Consider the following 13707-nt stretch of genomic DNA (forward strand, 5'->3'; position numbering starts at 1 on the left):
GAGATAACATGGCCAAATATCTCGTCTAGGGATGGGACAGAGCACGAAAGCAGCAGCAGAGGGTGCAAGGCCAGAAAGGATGTGATGGAAGACAGAGAAACCACTGACCTGTCTGCAATGGGAAGGTGATTGGTCTAGACTCTAGAGACTCAGCTTCATCGCGGAAGATTCCACTGATCTTGAAGGCCTTTGTTTCCATGGCGTAAAGCAAAGCAAGGTGTTAGGCAGGGGAGCCAGCCCAAAAGGAAAAGCAATACTCCATCAAACTATGGATGAAGGCCTTGTAGGTGGATAGGAGTTCAAGTGTGCCAAGGAAAGACTTTGTACAAGGGAGGATGCCCACTCGGCGACTGGCTTTGGAGGTCAACTTTGAAATGTGGTTTGCCCAAGAAAGATCATGGCTGATAGTGAGACCCAGGAGTTTGAGTTACAACGTCTTCAAAAGGGTTGTTAACCCTTTGAATCCTCCCTAGCGGCCGTTTTACCAACTGCTATTCATACCTCCATATACCCCAGCGGCCAGATTTTTCTTCAGGGAGCCCAGGGTGGAGTTGCTGAAAGTCTAAGGAGCTCAGGGTTCAAACAGTTAAAGGAGAAGGAATTGATGTGAGGGTTTCCACCGGTGACATTCGCAGATTCGGCATGACAAATGCTTTGTTTACCTCGCGAGTGTTTGTATGATTGTATTTCGTGATATTAATGGTACCGATCATGTACAGCTTTTTGGCTGCTTGTTGCAACATTGGTTAGGGGCGTCGCTATGCTGCTGATGCAGTGCCCCTATTACCAGTACACTGGTGCTCATTTCGCCGACCTCAGAAGCATGACAGGCTGAGTCAACCCCCTGGTGCTGATTCAGAGGCTGACGGGGCTCGAACTCGGGACCCGAGGATCCCAAGCCGCTAACCTAACCACAAAGCCAACACCAGGCTTATATTAATGGTGTAGTATTAATTTGTGATTGGAATGGAATTTTGGACATGAAAATTGTTTGGAATGAAAATATAGAGAGATTGAATTATAGTAGAATGAGGAAATGATGTGAGGGTTTCTACACCTCACATTCATGAATTCGTCATTTGTAGTTTTGCCATTTTTTTTCCCCAAGTCCTTCACAAACCGGCTTTACTGCGGCTGTCTATCCCCTCCCATGCGTAGCATGGGTACTTCACTAGTAACTAATGTAACGTGTTAGATAGAGTGGAAGCCTGCTGTTGGATTTGTGGTCAGGGTGGCAGGCTTGGGATCTTAGGGTTCTGAGTTTGAGCCCTGTCGACTGCTGAATTAACACCAGGTGAGGTTGATTCAGCCTGTCATCCTTCCAAGGTTGGCAAAATGAGTACCAGTGAAATGGAAAAAGGGGCATTGCTTCAGTGGTGCCTCCATACTCTGGAGCAGTAGCGATGTACCATTGGTAATAGCTAGTTGAAAGCATGAAATTAAAAAAAAGAAGAAGAAAAAAGATAGTGTGGTCTAATATACACTTGGTAAAATGGCGATAAAACCGATAGTTTTTAAATTTACATATATGCCTTTACACGTCTTTAAACCTCTATTTAAATTGAATTATATATTTGCACATTGAATAACACAAATCGCCATCATCATACATCCAAGAACCTCCAGTTTTGCAGAGGTGTGTTCAGTTACCAAGTTTCTTGTAGAGCACTTGCCAAGTGGCTTAAGCACCCCATTCAAAACTGTTGATTAGGAATGGCTGGCTTAGCAAGTGCTAGTTAGCTGCTTGGTAACTGAACACTTCTCAATACTTGGACAGAATTAATTTATTTGAATGATTTTTATGATCTTTATTTTATTTAAATTTAATGATATACTTGAAGACTGTAGAACACAAATCACCTGACATAATACTTCCAAGAACCTCCACTTTTGCAGTACTTTTATTTAAATAAAGGTTCAATGGGGTGGTGCATAAGGGTATTATTCTGGACTGCTTCTGGACCACTTCAATAGCACTAAACTTTTGGATTTTCACCTGTGACATGTCACAGGTCTACAAGAGCTCCTCGTTGCAGTTGCTGTTGTTGTTGTTGGTTGATTTTTGAAATGTACACCCATTGGTCGGACAGCTGCCAGACCACACCCACATTGGTTGCTTGATTCCACCTACTATGGCACTCAGATTAAATGATCTAGCCCATTTCTGGTTTTCTGCTGGGCCCAACACATCAGGCCTGTAGGCTTCTGCTGATTATATCCACTTTCCAGGTTTGTTGCATCAGATTTCCACTGGATTTGTTTGGGTTGAGTGTTAATCACGATGAGGGACGCCAAAAAAATCTAATTATATCTCGAATTATAGTAAGGTTTAATGAACAGGCCCCCCTAACAAACGGACGCCAACGTTGTCAGACGGATTGAAAACCCGTCATTCTTGTTACAAAAACAGCTAAAATTGATGAAAAAGCGGCCGAAATTGAAACCAATACAGTAATTACGGTCGCAATAGTAGATATAATGGAAACCAACACGTTTATTCTACACGCAAGAACGGGCGTGACGGACACAAGAACGGTCAATCCCGAAATAGAACGGTGGGGAATGGAAGCAACATCGGTTATTTCCGTCGCGAAACGGCGGAGACCGAAGCGAAAGCGATTAATTCCGGTTACCATAACGTGGAAAACATGGCGGCTTGAAAAGACCTTGAAGTTATAGTAAGTTAACTTTAACGTAGTCTGCCTTGAATATATCATGTCTGTTAATGAAAACCCGTTTGTGGTTTGGGATATTATACAAGCAGCGATAAATGCGCCCTCTTGACTTAATGTGTGGCTGACATTTCGTGTAATTCGTGCCCCCGTGCTGCAGCGATCAGTGACGATTGATCGTTTATATTTGCAAGAGGTAAAATTTGATAGTAATAATAAATTGCAAATTCCAATAAAATAACAAAGTTAATATGAAGTAAAAACTGTAAAAATATCCCATACACGATCACCTATGTTGAACTGGGCATACACAACTAGCGATCCTTCACTCGGGGGCTCTAAATACAGGCAAACCAAACATTATCATCACAACAAAATTCGGTTTAATAAATTGTTAAAACTAGATCAGGTACTACCCACTATATATTATCTATATTAAATTTATGTTCGAGGCACAAGCACTAAAAATTTACATACCGTAACAGGTCATTCTACTGCATCCGCCATCTTGTTCACACTACAGTAACTGGAATGAACCGCTTTTGTTTCGCTTTTGGACGTTTCGCGACGGAAATAACCGTTCATGCTTCCGTTCCCCACCGTTCTATTTCGGGATTGACCGTTCTTGTTTCCGTCACGACCGTTCTTGCGTGTAGAAAAAAACATGTTGGTTACCATTACATCTGCTATTGCGACCGTAATTACTGTGTTGGTTTCAATTTCGGCCGCTTTTTCATCAAATTTAGCTGTTTTTGTAACAAGAATGACGGGTTTTCATTCCGTCTGACAACGTTGGCGTCCGTTTGTTAGGGAGTCTGATCAAGCCCATCGGAACATATGGTACTCAACACACAGTAATAAAGCATTGCGTGACGTAAATTACTAAAAAAATAATTGCATTACTTTGTTTTGAATGGCCCCATATTGGGGTTAAACAAGCTGTGACCATCTGACGAATCAGCTCATTCGGATATAACCGCTGAGGAGGTTGACATGGATAAGAGGTGTTGGGTTAATTTTTTAAGAGCGCAGTAAATGTGGTTCCAATTCGAGCTGTTCATCTTTTAAGAGAGCTTTAAATGTGTGTTTCCCAATTAGCCTGTTACCGGATTTTTACAGTCGATTCACTTATGCTTAATGGTGAAGTCCCGTACCTCGAATGACCATGTGCAGGTTTTATCAACAAAAAGTTGGCCACAGAGAGTGGGATGGCGGAAATGAGAGAGAAAGGGGCGCGTGTGCACACACACACACACACACACACACACACACACACACACACACACACACACACACACACACACACACACACACACACACACACACACACACACACACACACACACACTCGGCAAAACTATGGTAACAGATATGAAGTAAATCTTCCCCTTTTCGGAATCGCAATGAATCTTATATAATCTTATTCATTCACATGGAAATGCAGTTAATGAGATAGATTAGAGAATGTTATCTGAGCTATGAGATAATGATAAAAAAAATTCTCAGACACAGCTTTCACCACAGTCTGCATAGACACTTGGGACATGAGCAAGGATGATGGAGTTTAGTGGACAGAGGAGGCAAAAAAATAATAATTTTGTGTTGCAGGTTGTGACCACAGTGCGGTCATTCTTGTTTTTTTAACGATTGTTAAAATCACTATTTTATTAAAATTGAAGTAACACTGCATGGGGTATTGTGTTCTCTGAACTCTCTCACTTTTTTTGTTTCTGATGATATTGTTTCCATTTTAAACAATGCCAAAAAACTGAAAAATCATGATTTGTATATTCATACGATTGGACTGAAAATGACTATGACAAAAGATAAAAAATAATATTGAACCTCTATGCATAAAATGAAAAGATTCAAATTGATCATTGCAAAATTAAAGAAAAGAGCAATTTTGTTTGCTCTGGACAACTCTTACAAATGGATATGGCTCACCTTGAGAAATCGAAGAGACAGACGTACTAGAGCAGAATGGGCAGCATTTGGTAACTTCAATAATGTCATGAAAAACAAACCACAGTACTGTACCTTTGTTTCTGAAAAATAAAGTTTACAATTGGTGTGTTCCACCAGCAATGACATATGGCAGTGAAGCATTGTCTCAAACAGGGAAGATGGTACAAAAATTGATCACACAGAGTACCAGAGGCAGACAGATCACAGAATTTCCCTTACATTCACTTGGCTCTTGCCAGTTTATCCTTCAACGTAAAGCTCAACATTCCTCGATGCGATCAGCCTGTATCCACCCTCATTTGCTGTTTCAATTCATCCTTCCCTTCTTTATTGTTGTTCTTCATAATGAAGGCCGATGCACATTTTGTGACTTTGCAGAATGAAGAGGTTGATCCATCAGACTTCACATTTGATAAATTCTATGCACTGACTCAAAAGATCTGTCCACGTACTGATATTGAAGAACTCTTCAGATATTTGTGAGTTACCCTTATTTTGACCAGCATATCCATATTATAATGTTGCACTTCAACCTTGACTTTGATATTGCAATCATGATTTGAAGAGATAATCTAGGTCTTCTGACTAAAATAATACATTTATTATTTTGAATGCATATTTTTTCATTTTACTGCACATTCTATAAAAATGTAATTTCATGCAAAAATTGTTTATTCTACAATTGTAATACTTCATTCCTATTTTGAATAAAACGTTGTAGTTGGGAATATCCATGTTATAAAAATAAGTTAATAAAAAGTACCACCAACTCGTAAAAGTAGCCTGAAGGCAAAGCTCATGTTTTCTTAATCCAATAAACACAATCATCCCCAGCCTACGATTTACTATGGAATTTGTGGACTGGAAAACTGGCATTTTGGACATGCTGTTTAAGCACTGCGCTGATGCCTCATTGGCCACTTCATTACACAGAAGAACCCGCAAGCATGCATATAATGTTTGATTTTCAGCCATGCCATTGCACCGCACACAAACGTGGGGACTCCTAGGTGCTTGATCTGTTTGCTTGAGAAATTAAACTTGCTACAGATGGTGCTAACCAGAAATGGAAATAGATGGAGGTTTGTACAAAGTTATCACAAACCAGTTGTCCCTTAGATAACAGCTTGGAGGAAACTGAACAGAGCATGGGAACATGCATTCTGCCATACTATCCTGGCCTCGCAGAACTCGTTTCCCATGTCTTGCACAGTGATAGTATCAGAACAGCAAACATACCAATCCACATAATTTGTAACATCCTTACAAGAGTCCAAGACCCTCTAGTAATGGGTGACAGATCTGGTGGTGGTTATTTTACTAGCCGTAAATATTGTGATTAAAAAGTATGTGGGTGAGATGAGTGAAAATCCCATCGATAAGATCAAGGAGCACGAAAGGGCAGTTAGACCGAGGCACCCAGAATGCTTTGTAAAAGTGCGTCACATGGTGGAAAAGGGATGTGGTGTGAATTTGCAGTCATTGCAAAATGGCATACGACATCGACATGGGCCAAATGAATAGAGCACACAATTGAAATTCCAACACCAAAAATCTGTCATTAGGAAAATGAATAATAAGCAGCACAGACACACTGGTCCCTTTCACATGCATTCACAATGATAACTGTATTCCTGCAAAAATAACTTGCAACCTTTGCCATAAATGTTTCGTCTCCGAGCTACAGAGAGTTCCATGGCCACAATTGTCGGAGCTGAATTACTCAAGACACTCAATATGAACAGCATGGCCTGCATTACCTATTTCTACTCTGTTTGTGGTACAAAACATGATGAAAATGACACTTGAAAAAATTAATCATTTGTTTGTTTAAATGTTCTCAACACTTAGAGGAAACATCTTTGTGCCATAAAACACAAAACAAACAAAAGGAGCTCGGGATTTTCCTCATCAAAGGACTCATTCTTTAAGAAGTAAATAAAAGATGAGATATCAGGATTAATTTCAACCCAAAATAGATGCAAATCTTCCTTAAATAATTGGCTTTCATACCGTAACAACCTCACCCTCTCTTTTCCAGAAATGGAGGCGAGACTGACTTTTTAACAGTAGAACAGTTTGTCACCTTTCTCAATGAAGTAAGAGTGTGTTACATCATTGATCACCACCTACTTCTGGCAGTAATAGCCATGTCGCTTTTGTCTTTGCACGTCAAAGTGCATGCTGCATAGCTTTCTCTCCATCATGTCCATGTATGTGCATCATCATGCTTCATGTCAGTGTAGTAGTCCACAATTATGATAGAATATGTGATTACATGATAGTAAATGACCTGACTGCAACCGCAGAAACAGCGTGACCCAAGGCTGAACGAAATCCTCTTCCCTTTGTATGATCAACGGTGTGGTCTTCAACTCATCCAAGCTGAAGAACCAAACCCAGAGTTCAAAGAGCTTGGTGAGACTTCTTGTAACTAATCATTACCCTCGCCGGAGGAGAGGGTATTGCATTTGGGTCCGTTTGTTTGTCTGTCTGTTTGTCTGTACAGAACTTAAGTGTTTTTCTCCGCAACCGCTTGTCGGACTTAGATGAAATTTTCACCATAGGAGCAACTACTTATGCAGAATGTTGTATTGATAATTATGACATTATAGGTTACGTGGTGTGGCAGTCATGTTGGAAAAACGGAAAAACTTTGGACCTCTATATCTCTGAAATTGCACCAAGGAAAAAAATGGAACTTGGCACATGGCAAGTACTCATGGAGAATAAGTGTCATTTTTAAAATTACATCATAGGTGCCTTCGTTATGACATCATCATAATTGCATATATAGAACGCTACATCTGATCAGGATGAAAGTTTTTGAGGGTCATCTCAGGATAAAATGGTCCACAGAATTTTTTGTAATGATGTCATCAGTCACGTGATTCTGCAGCCATATTGTTTTGCTTTTTTAACTTTCCAAATCTTCTTCTCTGAAGTGGCTGAACAGATAAAGGCAAAACTTTACACATATGATCGCCTATCCATGAGGAACAAAAGGTTCACACATATGCCATCAAAGGTCACATTTATTGGCAGCCATATCTCATTTACCCTAAAACCTTCAAACATCTTCTTCTCCAGAACGGCTGGACAGATCGAGAGAAAACTTCACCTAAAATTTCCCCAATCCTTTCGTGTACAAGTTTGTTCAGGAATAATTGATAGTTCACGTGGTTTGGAAGCCATATTGCATTGAGGAAAATATTAAATAATGTTTTCTCTGGAACTGCTTAATTAATGGACGTGAAACTTCACAATTATGATCTAGTGGTGATGGGGAATGCATCTATCTATAATTCCAGCAATGTGTGTGTGTGTATGTGTGTCTGTGACCGCTGTTTCTCGACAACCACTGGTCCGATCTAATTGAAACTTGCCAGATATATTGCTGGGGACCTGAGGATGTGCCTTTTCAAGGTTTGATATTAATCGGACAAGTGCTTCCCAAGTTATGGCCATTTATTTACCAAACCCATGACAAGACACGTTATTGTGTGGGCGTGGCCGATGGGGAAGGGAAGCTCAGCCGCGTTCCCCATTACGGGTTACAACGTACGGGCTTCCGGAGAGTGATGACTTCGTGTATTCTAATAATTTCTCGATTTCTTATGCGCATTTATAGATAAACACAATGCCCCAAGTTATGATTGTTTTCATATTAGACGGTGCATACATTTCGGTAACATCAGAGTGCTGGTATGCTCCGAACCAGGAAGTAAATTTTTTTCTCTCTCTTCTCTTCTCTTTTTGTTTTTCCTTGCGACGATATTGCGAAAAGGTAAAATACGTTGGCGCTAATTGAATAATTGGCCATTAAAACCTAAATTGTGAATCATCGTAACTGTGATATGCGAACTTCCGCGCCACGCACGTACGGGCACGCGAGAGCGAAGAAACAGCCTGTGTGGTTGTTGTTTGTTGCTCGCGGTTGGATTTTTTATTTATTTATTTATTTTACTGGCACGTACTAGTGTTTTAAATTTCAACTTGATCGGACACATGGTCTGGCAGCCAGAATATTTTTTGATTGATTTTTTTATTTTTATTTTTTAATAAGGCTCACTTAGCTGTGCCTGGATGGGTTTGAGGGTAGAGTAGTTGCAGCTGGAATGTGAATCCTCTGCAGGTTCCTCCTGATGACATAATCTTTGCTTTTTGCTTGCTTGGGTTCCTTCTGATGACTCCAATGCAGGACAACCTATTTGGTCTTCCATTTGATTTGAATTGAATTTATTTTAATCCCATTCTGAATTCAATTGAATAATAATAAACGTCATGGGTCAGGCTAAGGTGTCCAATCAAAGTGGGACGTCTTGGTACCCAGTCATCACGGCCAGCAGTTTTAAAGTGGCAGTTCTCGTTATGTCTCTTATTAATTACGTAACACACCAGTATGCAAACACCACACAAAATACACCACACAAAAGTCCTGGCGAGGGTCTGCAGTCTTTAATTTTTTTTTTCTCTTCTTGTTATCATTGTTATTGAAGATCAAATTCCAGCAAAACTGGGCTCAATGCAATGCCGGTAAATTGAGGGTCAAAGATTAGCCGATAATTATGTCGATTTTGTTTTATGTGTTTCTACCAAAGAAACTCTGGATAGGTTGATACTGTAGTGAGAACAGGCCCACACCTGCATGCGATTTTCATAACTATACTGTGATTATCAACAGACTCAGTATAATTAGTTAGGGAAATGAGTGTTATTGCTCAGGTTAGGAGCATCTTCCAACAAGGGATGATATTTTTCTGTCAGAGTGGGCATCTCCAAAGAGAGTGATTTTAATCAAGAACGGGGAACATCATCATGAAGTAGAGGACAACAGGCAACAAACCATGATCAAACAGACAGAACATATGTTCAGGAATACATTGGATGGATCTCCTTGATGTGGTTAAAGATTTGGCAAGTCATCGGAATGTCGGACAAACAACGGTCGAGTTTGAGCCTTGCATTCCGTGCAATATCAGAGGGTCACGTGGCACAGTGCAATCTATTATCCTGCCACCTCCAAATATGGAGAGTATTTTTAAATTCAAGGTTGTTTAATTGAGCTTGTAGAAGCCATTATCACCTCATTTTGTGCATACCTGCTGGTTGTGCTTCTGGACAGGCCACCTTTCTCTTGATGGCTTCTGTCGCTATTTGATGTCGGATGAGAATGCTCCCGTCTTTTTGGATCGGTTGGACCTTTACCAGGACATGGAGCAACCTCTGAGCCATTATTACATCAATTCCTCACACAACACGTACTTGACCGGGCGCCAATTTGGGGGCCGCTCTGCTGTTGAAATGTACCGGCAAGTGCTGCTCTCTGGTTGTAGGTGGGCTTCTTCTCAATACCTACTTGTTTGCATAACTTTAGTATTGATGTATATTTAGTACATCATGAATATGAGAGAGCAGAGAGAGAAGAGAAAATACGGATATCATGTTTTGTGATTTAGATGGATGTGACGTATAGGTACTTAGGCACAAGACCTGATTGCTGATATAAATTATTGTTTGGAGTGAATTTTCACTTTGGCCAAAGTTACAAGATTCCTGGTCGTTATTTCACCCTGTAGGTGTGTTGAACTTGACTGCTGGGATGGGAAAGGAGATGACCAAGAGCCCATCATAACTCATGGCAAAGCCATGTGCACTGACATCCTGTTCAAGGTACAGTCATTTAAAACTGTGTGTGTGTGTGTGTGTGTGTGTGTGTGTGTGTGTGTGTGTGTGTGTGTGTGTGTGTGTGTGTGTGTGTGTGTGTGACTGTGTGTGTAATTCGCAAACAAATCAATTTAATATTGCACCCCAAGAAGGCTTAAGCACAGTTCAACAAAGTTGTCCTATTTAACCATAACAATTTAATATATAATTTAACCATAAGTCATCCTCCAGCGACCATCAACGAGCACATGGCCAATCTCCTTTGCCACACCATCAGTGTTGGAATACCAAGTCCAGCGATGAGCTTATTGGCGCTGATACCATGAACCAGCCACCCTAAGTCCATGACTTCTTACAAAGTCAAGGAACTTAGTGCTATTCTGGTTCACAGTTCCAGACCCATGGGGACCAACACACGTCTCATAACCATCCCTATCAGTTCCAGTCGATGCATTGAAATCCCCCAAGACTAGAAGTGTATCTCACCTGGGGCACTGATCGCCAACAGACTCGAGCGTGGCATACAATGTGTCCTTCATGGTGAGATCACTCGCCTCAGTCGGAGCATATACAGAGACCAGGGAAATGACACACAAGGAGTGACGAATCCTTAGTCTCATAATACCCTCGTTCACCGGTGTTACCTCAATTATCATTGGAGTCAGCTTATTGGACACAGCTACAGCAACTTCTTGGGCATGGTAACTATCAGAGCGACCAGACCAATAGTAGGTGTAACCACCCACCATGATCTCGCCACAATCTGGTCACCGAACCTCAGAGAGTGCTGCAATACCGATGGCCAAACGCTTGAGCTCAGATGATAACAGAGACAGGTGATCATCCTCTCTTCGGGATAGGACATTCCAGGCACCCACCTGAAGGGACCGCCTCAGGTTAACACAAGGAGACCGCTGTCTGGTGGACGACACCTCAGCACCACCCTGACACACTCTCCCGCAATATGACCCGGCAATGTTACCCCATGGTTTCCCTCCTGTCATCAAAGATTGGGGATTGCGAAGGCTTTGCCCCAATCCCGTCATCCGGTGAGCTGCCCTGTGAAGGGAAGCTGCACAGGAGGTACTCCCACGGAGTGGGTTTTCAGATTTTTTTTTATGCCTCCAGAATGTTTTGCGGAATGAAGGGTTTTCCGGTGGCCGGAGTGCAAATCCTGCCACCAACCTCCTAATAAGAAGTAACCCAACTGCAGGAGGACATCCGCAGACACAGTTGGGCACTAGATATGGATGGCCGTTGGCTCACAAGGAGCTCCTCTGCCCTTTGCATAGAGGACTCCTCTGCCCTAACACACATAACATACAACAAGGGGAGCAGGAGACATGAGGGGTGGGAGAGGGAAGGAAAAAACAGTGGGGAACAGAGACATGAGGATATCTGTGGAAGGGAGAGGGATGGGGCGGGGTACACAGGGTAAACAAGATGGACACTGTAATGTACTCGATTGGGACGAAGGCTCTGAAGTGGGACCAACAGGTTTAATCCGGACACGGGCACAACACAGCACAGCATCGGAATGGGCTGGTCCCGTGACTCCCCTTCACTATGCCCCGGTGCACCCATCTATGTATGCATTAGTATAAACTATGGATACATCACATGTTCCTCTCTCCCCCTTAATTTTTTTTTTTTTTTACAAATCAAGACGCTCAGGCGGCTTACAGACACGAGCTGATCTTCTAAGGGTGAGTGGAGGAGTGTCCTTGCATGCAACTGCTGTGGGCTTCTCAATAAGGAGTACAGGTTGGGAAGGAGTTCAGGTATATTGATGGTGAAAAGCTTTCATGAAGAAACACCTCAGGTTCAAACGCAGGTGGTGTTAATACAGGAGTGGGTGACAAAGGCACTTGAGCCGGTTCAATGTTTGGCTCTCTATGACGTAACGTGAGTTGGTCAACATGTTTACGTATGCATCTATCGTCACACAACTTCACAAGAAGCATCATTTCACCAGTGTTATCGATAATGATGCCAGAAAACCACTTGGTTCCACATCCGGAGTTCAACACATATCCAGGATCGTTGATCTCGAAGTTGTGGTATACATATGTTTGGTCGTGATTACGTTTCTGTTGATACTTGTTATTCTCAACCTGGACTGTTATGTCCGGGTGCACTTATGGTAACCTTATTGTTAATTCACAACCCATCAGACGCTTGGCAGGTAAGCGGTTTGATGTGGTCTGGTGCGGTCGTTGAGCAACACACAAGCTCAACGAGATTGAATGGAGCCTTCCTTGATGCGGCTTAGACCATTCTTGATGATCTGAACAGCATGTTCAGCTTGACCATTACTGACAGGTTTGTAAGGGGCAGATGTGTAGTGCTTAATGCCATTCATTTTACAAAAGTTCTGAAACTCTGAACTCGTAAATTACGATCCATTATCTGATTGAATGGAGTTCGGAATACCATGTTGTGCGAACATGGTACGTAGAGCTTCAATTGTTACAGCAGAGGATGAGGATGGCACCACGAGAGCTTCAATCCATTTGGAGTGGGCATCAACTACGATAAGGAAGAGCTTCCCTTGAAATGGACCAGCATGGTTGATGTGTAGTCTGGACCATACTTTTGATGGCCATGGCAACTTGGCCGATGGAGACTGTGGCGGTGTCTTGGCATGGGATTGACAAGTGTAACAATGGTGTGCACTGGACTCAATGTCACTGTCCAAACCAGACCACCAAACATGGACTCAGGCAATAGCCTTCATGGTGACTGTGCCTGGATGAGCATTGTGGAGTTCACTGATAATTTTCCCGCAAAGTTTAGGCGGAATTATCACTCTGCTACCCCAAAGCAGGCAGTCTACATCAATCGAGAGCCCATCCTTCTGGATGATGTACAGTTTCACCCCTTCCGGCAGTGATGCCCAATCACCTGACATAACACAGCGTTTAATTTGTGACAAACCTGGATTGCTATTGGTAGCACAGGCAATCTGCTTAGCGGTTACTGGCACCTCATCGTGAATGAGGTTAGCCATGAGATGAATAATATCGCCAGATTGTGGAGGTACTGGGATGATTACGGGAAGCGGTAAGTGACTGAGCACGTCAGCATAGTACATTTCCTTAAGGCCCAGTCACACCTTGACGTTTTAGCCAGCTTATGCCGATTTTTGGAAAATTTGTCTAAAACGCTGGTACACGTCGAATACGTTATGGGTAAGTTTTGATAACATTGAGAGCACACTGAAAAACACTGCCATACATCGTTGTACGCTGGCTTTAAACGTTGTACTTTTCGGTTGTCCTCAAATTTTCCATGCTTGAAATTTTAAGACTTATGCCAGCGTATGACTCACACGTTCCGCATAACGCTGGCCATAAGTTGTAAGCACATCATGCGATCGTTGACACACGTCGACACACGT

The 13707-nt window shown here is 42.1% G+C and overlaps 1 protein-coding gene across 3 annotated transcripts in view; it reads left to right on the plus strand.

Annotated features, from left to right (window-relative positions):
• Positions 1 to 13707, plus strand: part of LOC147020518 (1-phosphatidylinositol 4,5-bisphosphate phosphodiesterase beta-4-like) — a 176701-nt gene that overhangs the window by 60142 nt on the left and 102852 nt on the right. For all 3 annotated transcript variants that reach the window (XM_085895918.1, XM_085895916.1, XM_085895917.1), the window contains 5 exons: positions 5019 to 5119; positions 6682 to 6739; positions 6950 to 7058; positions 9766 to 9976; positions 10220 to 10313. In XM_085895918.1, the coding sequence (XP_085752044.1) occupies positions 5019 to 5119; positions 6682 to 6739; positions 6950 to 7058; positions 9766 to 9976; positions 10220 to 10313 (573 nt within the window). The remainder of the gene's footprint in view (positions 1 to 5018; positions 5120 to 6681; positions 6740 to 6949; positions 7059 to 9765; positions 9977 to 10219; positions 10314 to 13707) is intronic.

Source organism: Eptatretus burgeri, chromosome 9 (genome assembly GCF_056783735.1).
Source record: "Eptatretus burgeri isolate ZD-2024b chromosome 9, Ebu_testis_v1, whole genome shotgun sequence".
In the NCBI taxonomy this organism is placed as follows: domain Eukaryota; kingdom Metazoa; phylum Chordata; class Myxini; order Myxiniformes; family Myxinidae; genus Eptatretus; species Eptatretus burgeri.